Source organism: Notechis scutatus, chromosome 3 (assembly GCF_049901735.1).
Source record: "Notechis scutatus isolate UNSWTSFEM ecotype Mainland chromosome 3, rNotScu1.2, whole genome shotgun sequence".
Lineage (NCBI taxonomy): Eukaryota > Metazoa > Chordata > Lepidosauria > Squamata > Elapidae > Notechis > Notechis scutatus.
This window is the reverse complement of record NC_142011.1, coordinates 67,437,753-67,456,481: the sequence shown is the minus strand read 5'-3', so window position 1 is coordinate 67,456,481 and position 18,729 is coordinate 67,437,753. Positions and strand designations below refer to the sequence as shown.

Genomic DNA, 18,729 nt, shown 5'->3' with positions numbered 1-18,729 from the left:
TGGGTAATTGTAATGCTGGTAATTATCAGATGACTATGTGTGTTTTTGTATTGCGCTCCAATATTCTTTCATGAAGACTTATTCTTTTATAAAGTCAAAGCATTTTTGTTATTTTTGCTGAACACACACAAATGTATTTCACCATCCTGACCACAACAGCCATACAAAATACTACTTAGGGTTTGTTCCGAATTTGATTTGTTAAAGTCTACCTATTTTGGTACTTTTCAACCATAGGTATATATATAGGAATAATAATGAAATCTCCTAATTGCTGGATAGCGACTTAATAATTTTGATCAGTGGATTCTGCTTTCTGTAGAGAGAAAGACAGTAGAAACTTTAGGTAGGGTTTCCATGATCAGTGACTTTGGAAACCACATCGAGGTACCTTATATCATATTGTGTCAGAATTATATATATATTATATATATTATATAACACTTAAGAGTTATATAAATTTAAGGATGTGTCACTAATTTTTTCAAAGCAGGAATACTACTAGTTCACAGTGCAACACTGGTCCATTTAGCAGTGTTGATATTAACCTTTCAAGTCTTAACATCAGTTCAAACCTGATATTTATTTTGTGTGATTGTTAGAAGTGACAATGGTTTAATTTCTCATAGAAGTTTTATGCCTTGTGTATTTTTTTATTGTTAGAATGTGAGAAAAAAAATTGCCCAGCAGAGGTTTTGTACTCTTAGAAATAAAGATGGTAAATACCAGTCACTTTGCTTTGCATGTGGGTTTCAATATTTACTTCTATCTACCTACCTATTGAGCTATCTGGGACACTGAGCATCCAAGCAACATTCTGATGGGCAGAGTTAGGCACCCAAATATGAGTAAAGAAATAGCTTCACAATCACAAGAAGAAGCCTCAGTGTCAAAGCATCAAGACAGGAGTAAGCACATTCATAAGTCTTGGAAAGGCTGTTCCTTCCTACAAATGGATATTAGAAGACAGTATCTAATTACAGATACAGATAATCAGAGTTGGAAGGGACCTTGTAGGTCATCTAGTCCAACCCCCCCCCCCCGCCCAAGTGGGAGACCCTACACCATTTCTGACAAATGGCAGTCCAATCTCTTCTTGAAAGTGTCAAGTGATGGCGCTCCCACAACTTCCGAGGACAAGCTGTTCCATTGATTGATTGTTCTCATTGTCAGAAAGTTTCTCCTTGTTTCCAAGTTAAATCTTTCCTTGTTCAGTTTCCATCCATTATTCCTTGTCTGGCCTACAGGAGCTTTAGAAAATAGCTTGACCCCTTCCTCCTGTGGCAGCCCCTCAAATATTGGAAGACTGCTATCATGTCTCCCCTGGTCCTTCTCTTTACTAGACTAGCCAAGCCCAGTTCCTGCAACCGTTCGTTGTACATTTTAGCCTCCAGTCCCCTAATCATCCTGGTTGCTCTTCTCTGTACTTTTTCTAGAGTCTCAACATCTTTTTATAATGTGGTGACCAAAACTGGATGCAGTACTCTAGGTGTGGTCTTACTAAAGCTTTATAGAGTGGTATTAGTACTTCCCTTGATCTTGACTGTATCCTTCTGTTAATACAACTTAGGATTGCATTAGCTTTTTTGGCGGCTGTTGCACACTGCTGGCTCATATTTAGCTGGTTGTCCACTAAGACTCCAAGATCCCTCTCACAGTTACTGCTATTGAGCCTGGTTTCACCCAGTCTATATGTGTACTTTTGATTTTTCTTGCCTAAGTGTAGGAATTTACTTTTCTCTATATTGAATTTCATTTTATTAGATATGGCCCAGTGTTCTAGTCTGTCAAGATCCATCTGGATTTTGAGCCTATCTTCTTGGGTGTTAGCTATTCCTGCCAGGTTAGTATCAGCTGTAAATTTTAAGTTCCCCCTCTATTCCCTCATCTAAGTCCTTAATGAAGATATTGAAGAGTACTGGGCCTAAGACAGAACCTTGTGGCACCCCACTGCTTACTTCCCTCCATGTAGACTTAGACTCATTAAGGACTACTTATTGAGTACGGTTTGTCAGCCAGTTGCGAGTCCATCTAGTGGTGGTGCTATCTATTCCACTTTTTTCTAGCTTACCAAGAAGTAGGTTGTGGTCTACTTTGTTGAATGCCTTGCTGAAATCTAAATATATTATGTCCACAGTATTTTGCTGGTCTACTAATTTAGTCACTGTGTTGAAGAATGAAATAAGATTGGTTTGGCATGATCTGTTTTTAACAAACCTGTGCTGACTGCTAGTTATTACTTTACTTGTTTCTAGATGTTGGCAGATCTGTTTTTTTATTATCTTTTCCAGTATCTTCCCAGGTATTGATGTTAGGCTGATTGGTCTATAGTTTCCTGGGTCTGTTTTTTTTTTCCTTTTTTGAAGATGGGAACCACATCAGCTCTTTTCCAGTCCTCTGGTAGTTCCCCGGTGCTCCAGGATTTTTGAAAGATATGGTGCAGTGGTTCTGAGATGACCTCTGCCAGCTCCTTTAAAACTCTGGGATGTAATCCATCAGGCCCCGGTGATTTGTTTTCAAGATCAGACAGGTGTTCTCTTACTATTTTTTTTGCTTACTTTAACTTTTATTCCTGGTCTGTCTTTTACAGTTACATTTTTGGTGGGTTGAGCTATAGCTTCTTTTTGAATGAAGACGGATGCAAAGAATGAGTTAAGCCGTTCTGCTTTCTCTCTGTTGCCTGTTACTTCCTTGCCATCTTCTCTCTTTAGTGGACCGACTGTTTCCTTGATTTTTTTCTTGTTATTTATATGTTGGAAGAAACTTTTTTTATTATCTTTGACTTTTGTTGCAAGTCTTTGTTCGTTCTGAGCCTTTGCTATCCTGACTTCGTCTTTGCAGATTCTGGCTGTCTGCTGATAGTTTGCCTTTGTTGTATGTCCTTTTTGTACTTGTCCTTTTTTTCTTTCAATTTGCCAAAGAGATCTTTGTGTAGCCAATGCTGGTTTCTTCTTGGATTTCTTGTTTTTCTTTCTCAGTGGTACTGTGCTGGTCTGGGCTTCTATGATCATACTTTTTAGACTTTCCCAAAATTCTTGAGTTGTTTTCCCCTTTAGGATTTTCATCCATGGAATCTTTCCCAAGTTCTCTCTGAGTTTATTGAAATCAGCTCTTTTAAAATCCAAGACTCTGGTGTCATTATGTTCTGTTGCTTGTGTTTGTGTTATGTTGAATTCTAGTATGACATGGTCACTCTCGCCCAAGGTTCCTGCAGTTTCAACTCCCTCTATCACTTCTTCTCTGTTTGTAAGAATTAAGTCCAGTATGGCTGTCCCTCTAGTTTCACTCTCTACCTTTTGGACAACAAAGTTGTCAGCTAGGTTGGTAAGGAACTTATTTGATTTCTCACTTGGTGCAGAATGAGTTTTCCAATTGATGTCAGGATAATTGAAGTCTCCCATTACTATTGTTGTGTGTTTCCTGCATATGTTTGGCTGGCAAAAAGGACATCTATTTTTTCTGCTTGATTAGGTAGCCTATAATATACGCCTATGGCCATGTCATTCTTTTTTTCTTTTATATTGACCCATATGCATTCTAGGAGGTTTTCATCTTTGGTTTCATGCATTTCTATAGCAATATAGTGGTCCTTTACATACAGTGCAACTCCACCTCCTCTTTTATGGGATCTGGTGTTGTTTTTTTTGAATAGTTTGTATCCTTCTACCAATATATTCCAGTTTTCATCCCACCAAGTTTCTGTTATTCCAACTATATCATATTTACCTTCATGTATTCGTAGTTCGAGTTCACCCTGCTTGTTCCCCAGACTTTGTACATTTGTATAAAGGCACTTGAGATCTTTATGTCTGACACTGTGTTTCCTGTCTACATAACCTGTGTTGTGCCTGCCTGCCCCTACTTTCTTGCCACCTGTTTGATTAGTGCACATGGTATGGCACTCACTATTAAGTGTTTAGTTTTGGTTGGCATCAAGGTTGATAATCTTACCTGCACAAACATCTATTTTGCATGCACTGGTATCCTTATCAGTTTTAGGTTGCTGGGGACAGAGATGTTCTGAATCCATTAATTCTCTGTCCCCGCTGTTCAGTTTAAATGTGTATCCAGGAAATCTGTGAATTTAATGCCAAGTAACTCAGTCCCTTTCTTTGATGGATGCAAACCATCTCTTTTGTACAGTTTTTCATTGGACCAGCTGCAGACATCATGACTAATAAAACCAAAGCCTTCTCTTTGACACCACTCCTTTAGCCACACATTAAATTCTGCTATACGCTGCCCTTTCCCTTTTTATTCGTTGTATACTGGTAGAACCATATTACTAAGTTCATACCCCAAGCTCTGGAAGTCTTTCTGAACAGAAAGTACATCCTTCTGGGACAGATCAGTTGTACCAAGATGTATAATAGCATCAACATCACAGCCCTTGCTGGCATTCTTGACTATCTTAAGAATATGCTTCTTGTCTCTGCTGGCAGTAGCACCTGGTAGACACCTGACCTCTTTCAAAACCTCAGTATTTTTTCCTAAATTTACATCCCTTACAATTGAGTCCCCAACCAGAAGGTGGCTTCTCTTTTTGGATACCTTGCTCTTCTTGTGTGACTGGTGTGTAATACCTGATTCACACTTTCTCCTTTCCAAGTAAGTTCTTCTTCTAGGACCATGATCCCTGGCTTACTTAAGTTATCATTATCACAAGTACCTTGACCTGTCACTTTAGTGTCCCTATTAAGGTCAGCAAGGGCATTGTATCTGTTATGCTGGGGCACAGCAAAAGTTTTGTGTTTATGGTCCACAGCTCTCACCCTGCCAGATCCCATGGTTGTCCATACTGCCTTTTTCCTGTAGGATCTTTGTGGTAGTGGGGGCTGGTAGCACAGCAGCTCAATAGATGTCTGGATTGGGCACCTAATTTCTGCTTGGAGAGCACAGATTAGAGATTCTAGATAGGTAATCTGTCCATGTAGACTGGTAATTTTTTTACAAAGAGGACAGTATCCAAGTTTGAAAAGAGTACTGCGAAAGACAGCTGTAAAACAAGTATTACACTGAACTAAGCCGGTCATTTTGAAATAAAATAAAATCACAATTAAAATAAAATCACAATTAATACAGAGCTTTAGTAGAACATGCAACTAGCTGATTTAAGTCTACAGAAGAACAACTATGGGCTTTCATCCAAAACCATAAGAGAAATAAACTCCTAATAAAGACTCTTGCTATAATACATATGATAATATGGAATATACAATGCAAATTCTTCTCTCCTAATTATTTAGGTCACTGTCATCACTTAGTATTCCTTCAAACAATTCAGAGGTTCAGATCTGATCTTAATTACATGCAACCAGGGGTCACATTTTAAAGACTCTTCAGCTGAGCATCCTTCATAGAAGTGTCTGTTATCGGAATCCATATCAATTATGTCCCTAAGATCTCTACCTTAGAAGATGTCTTTCACCAGACATCTAGATATCTATTCTCCAAGATGAAAACATTCTACCAAAGCAAATAATTTCCCTGCCATCACCTGTCCCTGTAGGAGCTCTACCCCTCTCACTTGGAATCTGGATGGGGCTGGAACTCTTGCCTCTGCAAAAATAAACTTTTAAAAACTGTTTTTAATTGATGTTTCCAAATCTACGTAGTTTTGGATTGTGTGGTAGCCAGCATTGGAGTAACCAACAGCAACATCATGATTTGTATTTTAAGAAAAGTAGCAATGCAATAATGTTAAGAAAAATGTAACTTGCTCAGATTGAGATCTGCTTAAAGAAGCTAGCCATTGAGAGGAAAAAGAGAGAGAGAAAATGGAAACATGAAAACCAGAAACTTGTGAGTTCATTGTGCTGTACCTTCCCAACTTCTTATACTTTGGTGAATCAGGAAGGCATCTGCATGAGCCACTTCTAAATATTATTATGTTTCTCAGGATGTAAATAACCTTTCAACCTAAGTAATGTCTCTTGCATATTTCTGTCAAGCTTAATCTTTCTTCCTCTCTATATTTATCAAGAAGTCACCTAAGGCTGAAGCCTAATATCAGCCTTTGTAGATGCAAAGTAACATCTACATTTCATCTATGCCATGTCCTCTTTATATGAGGGAGGCAAAGAGATTGACTTGCCAGATTTCATCTACCGCCAACATTTCTTCTTGACACCTGATTTTGTTTATATATTAATTTACCTCTGCTAACATTTTTCAAAACTGCTGTACTGCATTTATTTTTATTTTTCTGTTTCTATGTGGTCTTATCAAAATAAATAGCAGCACCAGAGACCTTGGCTGATCTTGAAAAAAATTAAACTGGGCACTTGGTTGGGAGTTCATAAGAAGATCCAGGGCTATAGGTTAGAGCAGGGGTGTCAAACTCGCAGCCCGTGGGCCCGATGCATCACTTAGTGGACACACCCATGCTCGGTTTAGTGAAGGGGAGGAAAATCATGATACATCATGTGACAACGTGAGTTTGACACCCCTGGGTTAGAGGGAAAAGTTGAAAATATTCCAGAAAAAGGCAGTGGTAAAGCACTTACTGTTTCCAAGAGAATTACATGAATATGCTATCTTATTATCAGGAATTGAGCTTGATTCAAGGGGGTGTTTGCCATCTAGTTTTTATAGTTTTAATCATAATTTGTTTGAGTGCTCTTTCTGAACAGAAATACAGGGATCCTCAACTTATGCCCACATTTGGAAACTGAACTTCTGTTGCTAAGCAAAGCAGTTGTTAAATAAGTTGCACTCAACTTTATGACCTCTTTTGCTGTGCTCATTAAACTAATCACATCATCGCTAAGTAATTGTGGCTTTCCCTGTTGACTCTGCTTGTTGGAAGCCAGCCAGAGAGGGGATCAACTTATTTTTGAAAGCACCAGAGAGCAGGACAAGAAACAATGGATGGGAACTAATCAAGGAGAGAGGCAACCTGGAATTAAGGAGCAACATCCTAACAGTGAGAAAAATTAACCAGTGGAACAACTTTGCCGTTAGAAGTTATGGGTGCTTCATCACTGGAAGTTTTTAAGAAGACTAGACAGCCAACTGTCTGAAATAGTATAGGGCCGTGATGGCAAACCTATGGCACGCGTGCCACAAGTGGCATGCAGAGCCATTTGTGCTGGCACATGAGCCGCAGGCAAATTTACTTCACTGCGCATGCATGCACCTCACAGCTGATTTTTTTTCGGTTGGTTTGAGGCCTTTTTTGGCCTCCCAGAGGCTTTGAAAAAGCCTCTGCAAGGCTTTTCAGGACGAATTATAGGCCCATTTTGTCATTACTGGAAGTGATGAAACGGGTCTATAATTCAGCCTGAAAATCCTTGTAGAGGCTTTTTCCAAGCCTCTGGGAGGCCGAAAAAGGCCTCAAACCAGTCAAAAAATCAGCTGTGAGGCGCAGTACAGGTAAGGGGGTGGGGAATTGTGTGTGCATGCGCAGGAGGCATGGAGAGGGAGGCCGCGCATTGCATTCTGGGTGCTGGCACACGAGTGCCTGCGCCCAAAAAGGTTAGCCACCACTGGTCTAGGATTTCCTGCTTGAGCAGGGGGTTAATTAGAAGACCTCCAATGTCTCTTCCAGCTCTGTTCTGATTGAGACTGAGACAGAAAATTATAAATGGTGATCTGATGACCCCAGACACTGAAACCATCATAAATACATACTAGTTGCCAAACTTCTGGATTTTGATCATAAAACCATGGGGAGGCTATGACAGTCATAAGGATGAGGTTGTAAGTAACTTTTTTACAGCACAATTGTAATTTCAAACGGTCATTAAACAAATGGCTATTCAGTCCAGGACTCTCTGTATATATAAATTTGATACCAAAAAAAAAAGCAAAAGATGGGCAAACAACCAGAGTGTCAACAGGGCTTTGGTGAAGCAGGAGGAGCTTCACTTGGTGTCTTCTGGATAGGCCTGGTTGCCTTTGCAAAATGGAGGTTTCTCATTCTTAGGTAAACATAGTCAACCACTGAACTTCCTGAGGTAATTGTACTTTAATCTCGACTATACAGTAGTGTAGGTTTTACGGTTGAGCAGTTCCATAAATATCTGAATTCGACTGAATTTTCCAACACAAAACGAAAATATTGAAAATATTGAAAATATTGATGTTGGATGATGCCAAGTGAAAATAAAATACAGAAACTATGCATGAATAGAAATCCAGCATATCTTAGTTCATCAGGAACAACTAAGCCGTACAGTTTGACATCCAATGGTTATTCAAGCAGGCCGCTATACAAGCTTTTAAATTTTTATCTGCTCCCTGTTGCATTATTACTGAGCCCCAGAAAACCTCTCTGAATGATTTCTGTTCCATCTAGGATAGAAGGAAATGAATCATAGGGGAAAAGAATCACCCATTGAACTCTGCACCCAGAGGGAATACCAAAACGCTGTACGGGGCAATTGGAGAAAAAGACAGTTTGAATCTCTTTTGCTGTTGCATCCAACAACTTGTTCTCAAATTCTCTGAAGTATACATAAAGACATTATTAATTACTTGTATGCTGTGCCCATTTTGTACGCATCCAACTACACAAATCTTTGGAATCAAGTTGTAGTAGAAAAAAAAATCCACAACATTCCACATTATGTAGTAAGATAAAATGAACTCGCAAAATACAAAAATCAGAGATAGCATAAAAAACTAATGGAATCTATTGCTCACATTTGTTTATACATTTACAATTTAAGTGTAGAAGAATTAGCTTCAAAATACTTAATTATCATTTCCACATAGTACAACTGTGGCTTATTACATACCATATCCTAGTTTTGCTATCTCAAACTGTCAATTATATAAATGAACTTCTTATTTGCACATATTGGTTTAGTAATTTAAAATGGAAAGCGCTTTCCTTGTCCTTGAAATGAACAATATAAATATTGTATTCAAACTCTAGCTTGAGCTTCATAAATTATTTAAGCTAAAAAAAAAAAAAAAAATTCTCCTCCGCAGGGCAACTTGGCCATTAGGGTGCTCAAATTTCTGCTAAAACATATAAGTAGTATCCTTTTAGCGTAGAAAGAAATAATTGCCAAAAGGTAATTGCTATTAGGATTGTATTTAAGCAGAGGAGGGAAAAATTGAAAGACCAATATTTAAGAGCATCTGTAAAATTGTAAAAAAAAAAAGGGGGGGGGGGTCAAAACCCCAAGGCTATCACACGGGGAATTTCTCTGCTTTTGATCCAGCATTGAAGCTTTCAGTTGCTTTCTACTGGGGGTAAACAGGTCTGTTCAAAATCAAATTTATCCCAATTGGCAAGATCATTGTTACAGCACTAAACTTTTCAATAAGGAATACCTATGACTATTTCTTTTTAAAAAGAGAGGGGGGAATAAAAGGTATTGAATTATTTTATATTTTAATAATGTTTTAAGTTTTCTTTACGTATAATAGATTGTAAATTGTAATTGGTTTCATGAGCTTACATATGATTTTATATTTTGTCAATGACTGGAACCATTAGAAGGAATCAACACAGCAATTCAATAGGCCTTGGTAACAATAAGTGTTGTAAACCCAGTCTCACAAAGATATGTCGGAGGAAAAATATATATTTAAAAGCTCATATTTGGGCTAAACTTTTGTTCAAAAGTCTTCAATGATTACTTTTTAATTCAATGGCTTCAGTGTAACATTTAATGAAAGATCTGAAAATATCTTCCCTTCCACTATGATGAGTGTTCCTTTGATACTGAATAGATCTAAAATCCACAAAAATGTTGGCTTGAATCTTGGAAACAATTCAAGGAACATGTTAATAAGATGTCAAGTTATTCAGAGAATGCTTGTGTTCCATGAAATACAGTTTAAGAAACACTATATTAGATGACATCAAAGAACAGAGTCAAAACCTAATGTTCTCCTATGAAAGTAACCTGGAGTATTCAAGGAAGTCCTGTTTAACAGCCATTGTTTGTACTTCCAACAGACAGGGATTTTTCTCTCCCACTTTTGGAAAGTGGAAAAATAGGTGAAGCAGAGTAACAGAGTTGGAAGGGACCTTGGAGGTCTTCTAGTCCAACCCCTGCCAAGGCAGGAAACTATATACCATTTCAGACAAATGGTTGTCCAATCTCTTCTTAAAAGCCTCCAGTATTTGGAGCATCTGCAACTTCTGGAGGCAAGTCATTCCACTGATTAATTGTTCCAAGTGTCAGAAAATTTCTCCCTAATTCCAGGTTGCTTCTCTCCTGAATTAGTTTCCATCCATTGCTTCTTGTCCTGCCTTCAGGTGCCTTCAGAACAGGTTGATCCCCTCTTCTTTGTGGCAGCGCATGAAATATTGGATACTGCTATCATGTCACCCCTAGTCCTTTTTATTAAACTAGGCATACCCAATTCCTGCAACCGTGTTTTCATGTTTCAGCCTCCAATTCCAAAACTGTTCATGTTAAGTGAACAAATACAGGAAGCAGATTCTAATTTATATTCCAGAGGGAGGACAGCCATACAAACTGGGCTCAACAGATAGGTCATGATTTCTTGTGAACAATTTGGACAGAAGTACTTTTTTATGAATAAATCTATACCTTGCCAACTGACTTTAAAACCTACCTACAACTTCTAAGGCAGGAAATATACAGTACAATTCCCTTCACTTTTAGGGCAAAGTGTGCTAAAGCATGCAAATTTCCTCATCTGTTAGAGATTTTACTATATGACTCTTTATTATATTACTCTTTATTAGTGGTACAATAAATGTAGAACAACCTATACAAAATTTTCAATGTAATGTAAATAAAAAGTAGCATACAAAAGTTATTGAATACAAGAAACCTTCATACATTTATTACCAATATCTTCTGATTTCCTTTTATTTTAGACAATTACACTACGGCTGAAAAATAAAATCTAAATGATTAACTATGAAGGGTATTTTAAAATAAGTAATTCTTTAAAAATGTATGCTAATGTTCCCATTCATGTCATGGCTGCTTAGCATAACCATTAAAAGCCCATTAAGTGAACAAGGAAAATTGATTACAATTAGTCTGGAAAATTTTCACCAAATGAGCATTACAGTCTTAAATGGAAATTCATTTTAAGTACTGTGCAGTTAATGAGATTAACGCTGTCATTAAACTTTGGCTCAAATTGGTAAAATAATTATACTTGAGTTCACAAAGCATGTTAAATTATATCAGCTTAATCACATTTTCAAAATCCAGACTTTTTACTAGAAACAGCAGGCGGTATACCAGTCCAAATCAAATACCCTTCTGTACTATGTAGAGTGAGCAATCTGTGATTCACATAATTGTTTTGGAGAACGACACAGAAGGGGTGCAAGATGACAAAATGACAAAGTAGATTGCGTATCTTTGTTACTTTGTCTTTATGCACATGGTTCTAGTTTTCCTTTCTTTCTTTCTTTTTTATTTTGTATTTCAGCTTTGAAAATAAAATAAAATTTTTATTTTTTAAAAAAGAAGGTTGCATGGTAACTACCAAGTAGTTTCAAGGTTGTTATTCATTCCTGGTGTGTTGGGATTGGTGTGGGGGAAAAAGCAGTGGCACTTGATGCTGTTTTTTGTTAATATTTTCAGTTTGTTAAATATTTTCTGGAATATACATTGCCACAGCAAGCCTTTAACTTTTCACTTTCCTTACCTCTGAATGGGACCATGCCTTCCTTGTCACAGGTGACTACTTAGAAAGTGGCATTTCCTTGCATACTCTAAGGAAGACTGTTGTGAAGAGGTACAAAAAAAGGGATAATATCTAACACTTGACCAGGGCATAGCCATAAATTAGAATTATAATGTAGGGTCATGTTTAATGAAAGCCAAGGAAAATATCAATTTATCATGGTTGTACTCTAATTTTCCCTTGAAAATAGTGTACATAGTGGCTAGAAATTCCTTGATTTATCTTTTTACTGACTGAGAGAACTTCTATGAAAACTGGATTAAGATATCAACTGTGACAGATATCCCACAGGATGGGGGGTTTCAGTGTTTACTGCTCCCTTGACTCTCCTCGGTAGGTATCTCTGTCAACTACCATTTTAGGATTTGAATAGCATCCTTAAATCTCAGTACTTGAAGATTTTATCCACAGTTAGAATTTGTTTGCTGAAAAGAGAGGAACAGACCAAATATTCCAGTTTCTCAATGTCAAGCTTATCCATTTTGATAGTCTTGCAGCAATCTCAACTTGCTATTCAGTCACACAGTTATAATTCTCTAGGTACAGAATTGACAATGTGTGACCTTGTAACACACACACCAATAGGCCTTCTATGCGATAGTCCCTGCCTGAAATTCACAAAACCTCAATAATAAAATGTCCATTAGACCTTTGTTTTCATTTATTTTTCCATGAATAAATATTGGATACTTTGTTTTGTTTTTCCCCCGCCACGTTTTAAATGAATCTACATTTAAAAGAAACATTGCTTTATTACGGAGACAGTATAATGTAGCAATTAAGGTACCGGAGTAAGGAGACCTTGGTTCCACTCCACCCTGAACTTCAAAAGTTTATATCATGTCCTTGGGTCAATTCCCTTCTCTCTGGCCGACCTCATAGGGTTCTTGTGAGGGAGGGAGCTATATTCATATTTCCTTGAGAAAATTTAATGCTTCCTAGAATGCATTCAAAATAGATCTAAAATTACTTCAACTGTACTTGCAGTATATCACTGCAAACATTAAGCCAAAATAACTCATATTACACATATTAACCCTCCCTTTTCTTAAATAAAGTGTAATTTACAAGTTACATCTACATTAGTCCTTGGCAAAAATAAAACTAAAAATAGGAATCAAAAAGTTTAACCAGATTCTAGTCAGGTACACAGATTCTGTAAAGTAAGTATACGTTGTCATAATTTAGACAGAAAAATTCCAGCAATTTTCTACCACAAAATGTACAACCCTTTTCTTAAATAAAGTCCCCAAAACACATAAATTTAATAGTAAACGTGGCTTTCCATTACTTTTGAATGGACTCTTATCTAGCCTTCAAATATCTTGCTGAATCCTACAGTTAAAAAGAATTCAATACTGTATATTACCTATTTTTGAATATTTATTTGCCATCATATCTTCTAATCCAATTGATTTCCAAAAACTATCATCCCAGCCAGTTTCTGAGGAGTATGTCCATTTACATACAAGTGTACACAAAGATCTGTTGAGAAAAAGATACAACTTAATTTAAATTAAAAGGTTTATGAAATAATACAAAATCATGATATTCTGATTATCATAATTGGTAATCTAGACCCAGATACTAAACAGTGATTTCTATAGATCAAGATAGACAAAAAAGAACAAAACCAGTCTCACACAATTATGATTCAAGCTCTGTCCTTTCATAAATGCATGTATCATTATACACATTATTATAACAATTAACACTGTATTCCTAACTGTAAACTTGCCATTATTCCAACAAAGGATTTTTAAATTATTTATAATTATTAAACTAAAATACATCAAGATGTCTGATTCTATTTAGTTAGATTTTTCAATCAATAAAATGTTTCTTGTCCAATACAGCTATTACTTAACCTAACAGAATTAACTGCATTATTACCAGTTATCTGCATCAGGAATTTATATATCTTTAAGCCTTATACAAATATCAGTAGCATTTCATGACTGTTTGGTTCTACATCTTCTTCTTTTTTTTTTACTCACATGAGCATCTAAAGATGTCCCCTTTAAAGGTCTAAAAAATGGGCTCTTGTTAAAAGTCCCACTTTATTCTACAAAAAATATTTCGGAATGTCAGGAGATTCTTGACATCACTATCCTAATTTTTGAATGTCAGATAGCAAATCTCAGGATACTGATTCCTGGTATGGAATGAGAATTGTAATAACCATGCTTCTACTAATAGCTTTTAAATATAAAAGACAAGTAAAATTAATGAGAATTGTAATAGCCATGCTTGTACTAATAGCTTTCAAATATAAAAGACAAGTAAAATTAATATTATACCTTATAAATCTTATAGAAAGGACAGAATGAGGGGACCCTGCATTTCAACCATGAGCTAAAAATGTCCTTCTTTATCAGAAAGGACAGAACACTAAACAGTATTATGGCACCATGGCTAACATAAATTAGCATCAGATTTAGCATATTAAAAACATGAAAACAAGAGGAATAACTATTCTTGTGAATTAAAGATCATACTGTCAGAAAAACTGGAGCATTAGCATACTTAAAGGTCACATAATTTAATTTCAATAATTAATTTTATTGTGTTTCATCTTTACAATGAAGTAAAAAACTGATGGCAGATTATGTTCATAAACTACAGATGATGTTGCCCATTGCCACAACCTAAAATAACTTTAATACTTGTTTTTCTCCAGCTTGGAGCTTCATCATATACATTGTTATTGTTCAAAGAATACTTAGAAATTGGGTGCTTACAGAAGTATCAGCTAGTAGTTTCCACTATCCACTTTAGTTGGTAACAGGTGAAAAAAACTGAAGTGGACAGGAGTGAGAACATTTTCATTGTGCTACACTTAAAAACAACCAATCTTTTACAAACAGAATTTTTAAAGGAATTTGTTCAAATTGTGAAGTAGCACTTCTGAAACTGAAATTGTTGCAAAGTGCATTAATGGTGACCAGGGATGGTCACAGGATCTACCAAAAGCTCTGCCCTATTTGTATGTTTCAAATATCATATGCAATGGGGACAAGCTTGTCAGGTTAAGTCAAACCCAACAAAGAAACACTGAGGTTCATCTAAGCAGTTTCCCTTATTGTTCCTCGCCCGTAGGCAGCAATCTTGCCAAACTACTTCTTACATCAGAAAACTCCAAACTTGACAATTTTAAGATTTGTGGACTTCAGTTCCCAGAATAAAGTATGGCTGGTTGAGGAATTCTGGAAGTTGAAATCCACAAGTCTTAAAAATGGCAGTTTGGAGACCCACGTCTTACGTCTTTGAACATATCCTCTGGGAATTCCTAGGGAAGAGTTGTTCTGACTCTCTTCCTCCCACTCAAACTATCTAAACCTCACTGGTTTTTGCTCCTCTGGAATGCAGCCCCTCCCTCCTGAGAATCCAGACTACAATCCACCATAGGTTCATTCTTGGTCCTCTCCCCTGACACCACTGCCTATTATGCTTACACTGTGAAGCTAAGTCATCTTTAGCTACAGTAACATCATAGAAAGTTTTCATGCAAAAACAGCTTGAATCATAATAGGTCCATAATAGGACTGGGCTTATTATGGTCACCCAACCTCAGGAACACTCAAACAGGAGAAAAGTAGATTAGAAACAAGGAGCACTGTCCATTGCTGGAGGCAAATTTGAGACAGATGTATCGCTGCCTAGGTAAGACCAAATCCTCTGGACAGAGAGAAGGGACACAATCACATTTCTGATTCAATTATCCCGATTTTACTGTAACATCCATAGAAACCTAGAACCTAGTAAGAAAATGGGAGATGAAATTAGGCTGGAGGGAACTCAACTACCCAAGGAAAGACTCCAAAAGTTGAGCTGAGTAGCTGGCAATAAGTATCAAATATTCTCAGTAAACATCACAAAAGACAGATAAACAGGGGGAGTTTCCGGTTTGTCGGCTTTGCGAGCGGTAGGGATTCGCGAAGCTGCGCGATCCCTGCCGCGCTAGCCGTTTTTGGGGCTCCGATCCGAAAGGGTGCGGAGCAAGGCTGCCCTGCAGGGGCAGCTGAAGGTAGGGGGGATCCGGAAAAGGGTTTGGGGGTGTTGCAGACCCCCTCCCTGGCTGGCAGAACCCCCTTTTACCAAGACGGTGTAGCGGCGGTCCGTAATGGCCACCACAAAGAAGCCGGCAGCTGGGCAAGTATGCGCAGGAGGAAGAGGAGAAAGTTTTTAAAAGTGAAAGTCTTCTTGGTCGATCCAGGACTCTGAGATATATTTAATTTAATTCCTGGAAGTGATGGCTTTTTGGATGATTCTTTCCATAAGAGAAAGTAAGCGGCAATTCTGAGGTGCTGAAAGGAAAGTTTACTCTCCCTCCCGACGGAATTAACAAACGGATATTGAGAAACCTGTTTTTTTTCAGGTAAAATTAGCTCTATGGGATAAGTCGGAAGGGAGAGGACAAAAAATATATTTATCTGGCTGGATTTTGTTGGAGGAGATGCCTTAAGGATTTGGAGACAGAAAATTTTTTTTTAATAAGGCTTCAAAACACAGATTTGGATTTTCTTTTTTCCTTTGTCTGATACTACCCCTGGAAGAGAAAGTGGGAATTTTGGCTTGGCTTGGATTGATTGAGGACTGTGGACTTTGGGATTGTCTTACTTTTCTTTTGGAATATTTTGGTTGGAGTAAGAAGAAAGAGGGAAAAAAGAAAAGAAAAGATTTATAATGGCTTTCTCCCTTGAGGAACTGAGGGATGAATATGAGCAAATAAAAGCAGCCTGTAAAGATGGTATGGAAAAAGCTTTTCTATTTTTAGAAATGGCGCTGGTTAACTATGAACAGACAATGCGACAGATGGAACTACAACAAGAAGAAGACGAAGACACCATCTTTAATGAATCCCAAAATTTACCTAAGGAAGAAGGAAGGAAGAAAGCGAGGAAAATGAAGGACTTAAGATCTAAAAAAACATTTAAGAAAGAGAAAAATATGATGCAAAATAAATATAATGATAGCAAACAAGAGAAGAAGGGAATACAACAGAGAAGGGATGCCAGCAAGACAGAGGTTAGAAGAAGGGGGTAGGAAGATCGGGTGGGGAAGAAAGAAAGGGGAAAGGCGGAGAAAAGCCACAAAGTTTTAAAATTGGATGGGAAAAGAGGAATCTTTTTCAGGGATAAAGGGTAAAGTATAAATTTTCTTAAAAAAGATTTTGCAAGGTACATAAGACGGTATTGTAATATTTGTATTAGAAATAGAAAATTAGAATGGTTTAAGAGTTAATAAGAAGTTAAAATGTTGAAATGTTTAATAATGATTGATTTTTAAAATGTAATAAAATATTGAAGGGAAAGGCAATCAGAATGTTATAAGATTTATTATTTAGATTTATTATTTAACTACGTATTTAGGAGAATACTATGTATTTAAACATTTCCGATTTATTACTCTGTTTTTATTGTTATTAAAAGTAAAAATTAATAGATAGAATGTACCAAGCAGAATCAGATTGGATATTAGGTGTTATTTTAAATGTTAATCTAGTATTTAGGGAGAGGATAGAAAGGCATCATACTCTGATTAGAGATTTCAGGAGAAATTCTTTTTTTTTTTTTTTTTTCAGTATAAGGAATGAGATAGAGTGATAATAAAGGATGGGCAAAAGATACAAATATAATGATTTAAATTAAGATGGATTGAATAAGATAGAATTATGAAGAGTGAAATGTGTGGAGAAGTATATATAGAAGATACAGAATGGTAAATAAAATAGGTAATGATCTGTAAGATGAGCATGAATATAATTAAAGCCCATATAAAGAGAGGTACCGGGGGCCAAGTTACTTTACTAAAAGATTTTTTATATGTTTGTTTGTGTCTGTTTATGTTTTTGAGAAGTATTGGTGAAACCTTTTAGAAGCATAGAAAGAAAATGACGATAATCAAGTCAGAAAGAAATAGAGGACAAGAGATGTTTTTATGTTCATTTAGAAATGGTTTAAAATAGAATTGTATTGTATAAGATAAGGTTTTATCTGACTTGTAAAATTTATAATGGAAAAAGGTTCAAATATGTAATGGTTGATGATGATTTGTTTGTTTTTGAAATTAATAAAAGACAGATAAACAGAAGCAGAGGAGGACATACCATGAGTAAATATCCAATTTGCAGAGGATGCAATTTCAAATTAACAAAAGAAAGCTTAGCAGGCATTCAAAAAATAAAAAATAAAAACTATAAGCATTTTGTCAAGCACTGCCTCTAAGTTGACACTTGGAAATGTAATAGCTGTTTCAAACAGATATACAAATGATAACTTATTTTACACTAATGGAAGCAATCTCCAGGCATTTTGGCAGCTAAACTTCAAAACAGTAGTTCTAAAGATATAAATCTTCTATTGCCTTTTAGTAAGAAAATATTGTTCATATACCAGCTTTCCAGAAACAATTTACATTGTTCTTGTTAGATTTGTATCCTTTTATCCAGGAGACAATTCAGGGGAACTCTTTGTTTTCTTCCAGATTCTTCCAAGCAGAAGGAAAGTTTTCAACATTCAGGGTGGATAAATCTGATTTTCTGCAGATGGGAATCTAAGCTATATCTCACTATACCACATTGGCACTTACTGGCAAAGTAGCTTTGATGTCTACTCAACTTGAAATTGTTTCAAATGAAGAACACACTCATTTCAAATCATGTCAATTTTGTAATCTTTACGGCAAGCAAAGTCAATGGGGGAAGCCAGAGTTGATTAACCACAATGCGATTCACTTAACAACTTCAGTCATTCTTTTAATAATCATGGCAAAAAAAAAAAGATTGTAAAATCAGGCATGGCTCACTTAACAACTGCCTTGATTAGCAATGGAAATCCTGATCCCAATTGTGGTCATAAGCCGAGAACAACAGTACCTATATTCTACTATAAACTAATATTCAATACAAACGTTGTGTGTGATTTATCATAAAATACACATTTCCTACACACTGATAATTTCTGTAAAATGAAAGTTGCCTTGCAAAAACTGGAGAAGTAGAAAACCATTAAATTAACAGTATTCCCTTCTACTTATTAATATACAAAATACGAATCATGCTCCATCTTGAACAATTCTCAAGCTCCTCTG

General features: G+C 36.4%; 1 protein-coding gene across 9 annotated transcripts in view; it reads right to left on the bottom strand.

The window, feature by feature from the left end:
- The window catches only part of FGGY (FGGY carbohydrate kinase domain containing), a 195,827-nt gene that overhangs the window by 107,790 nt on the left and 69,308 nt on the right, over positions 1-18,729 (bottom strand). For all 9 annotated transcript variants that reach the window (XR_015748593.1, XM_087960356.1, XM_087960354.1 and 6 more), the window contains exon 6: positions 13,007-13,122. Coding sequence is in view for 8 of the 9 variants with exons in the window: in XM_087960356.1 (XP_087816482.1) it covers positions 13,007-13,122 (116 nt within the window). In the remaining variant the exon portion in view is untranslated. The remainder of the gene's footprint in view (positions 1-13,006; positions 13,123-18,729) is intronic.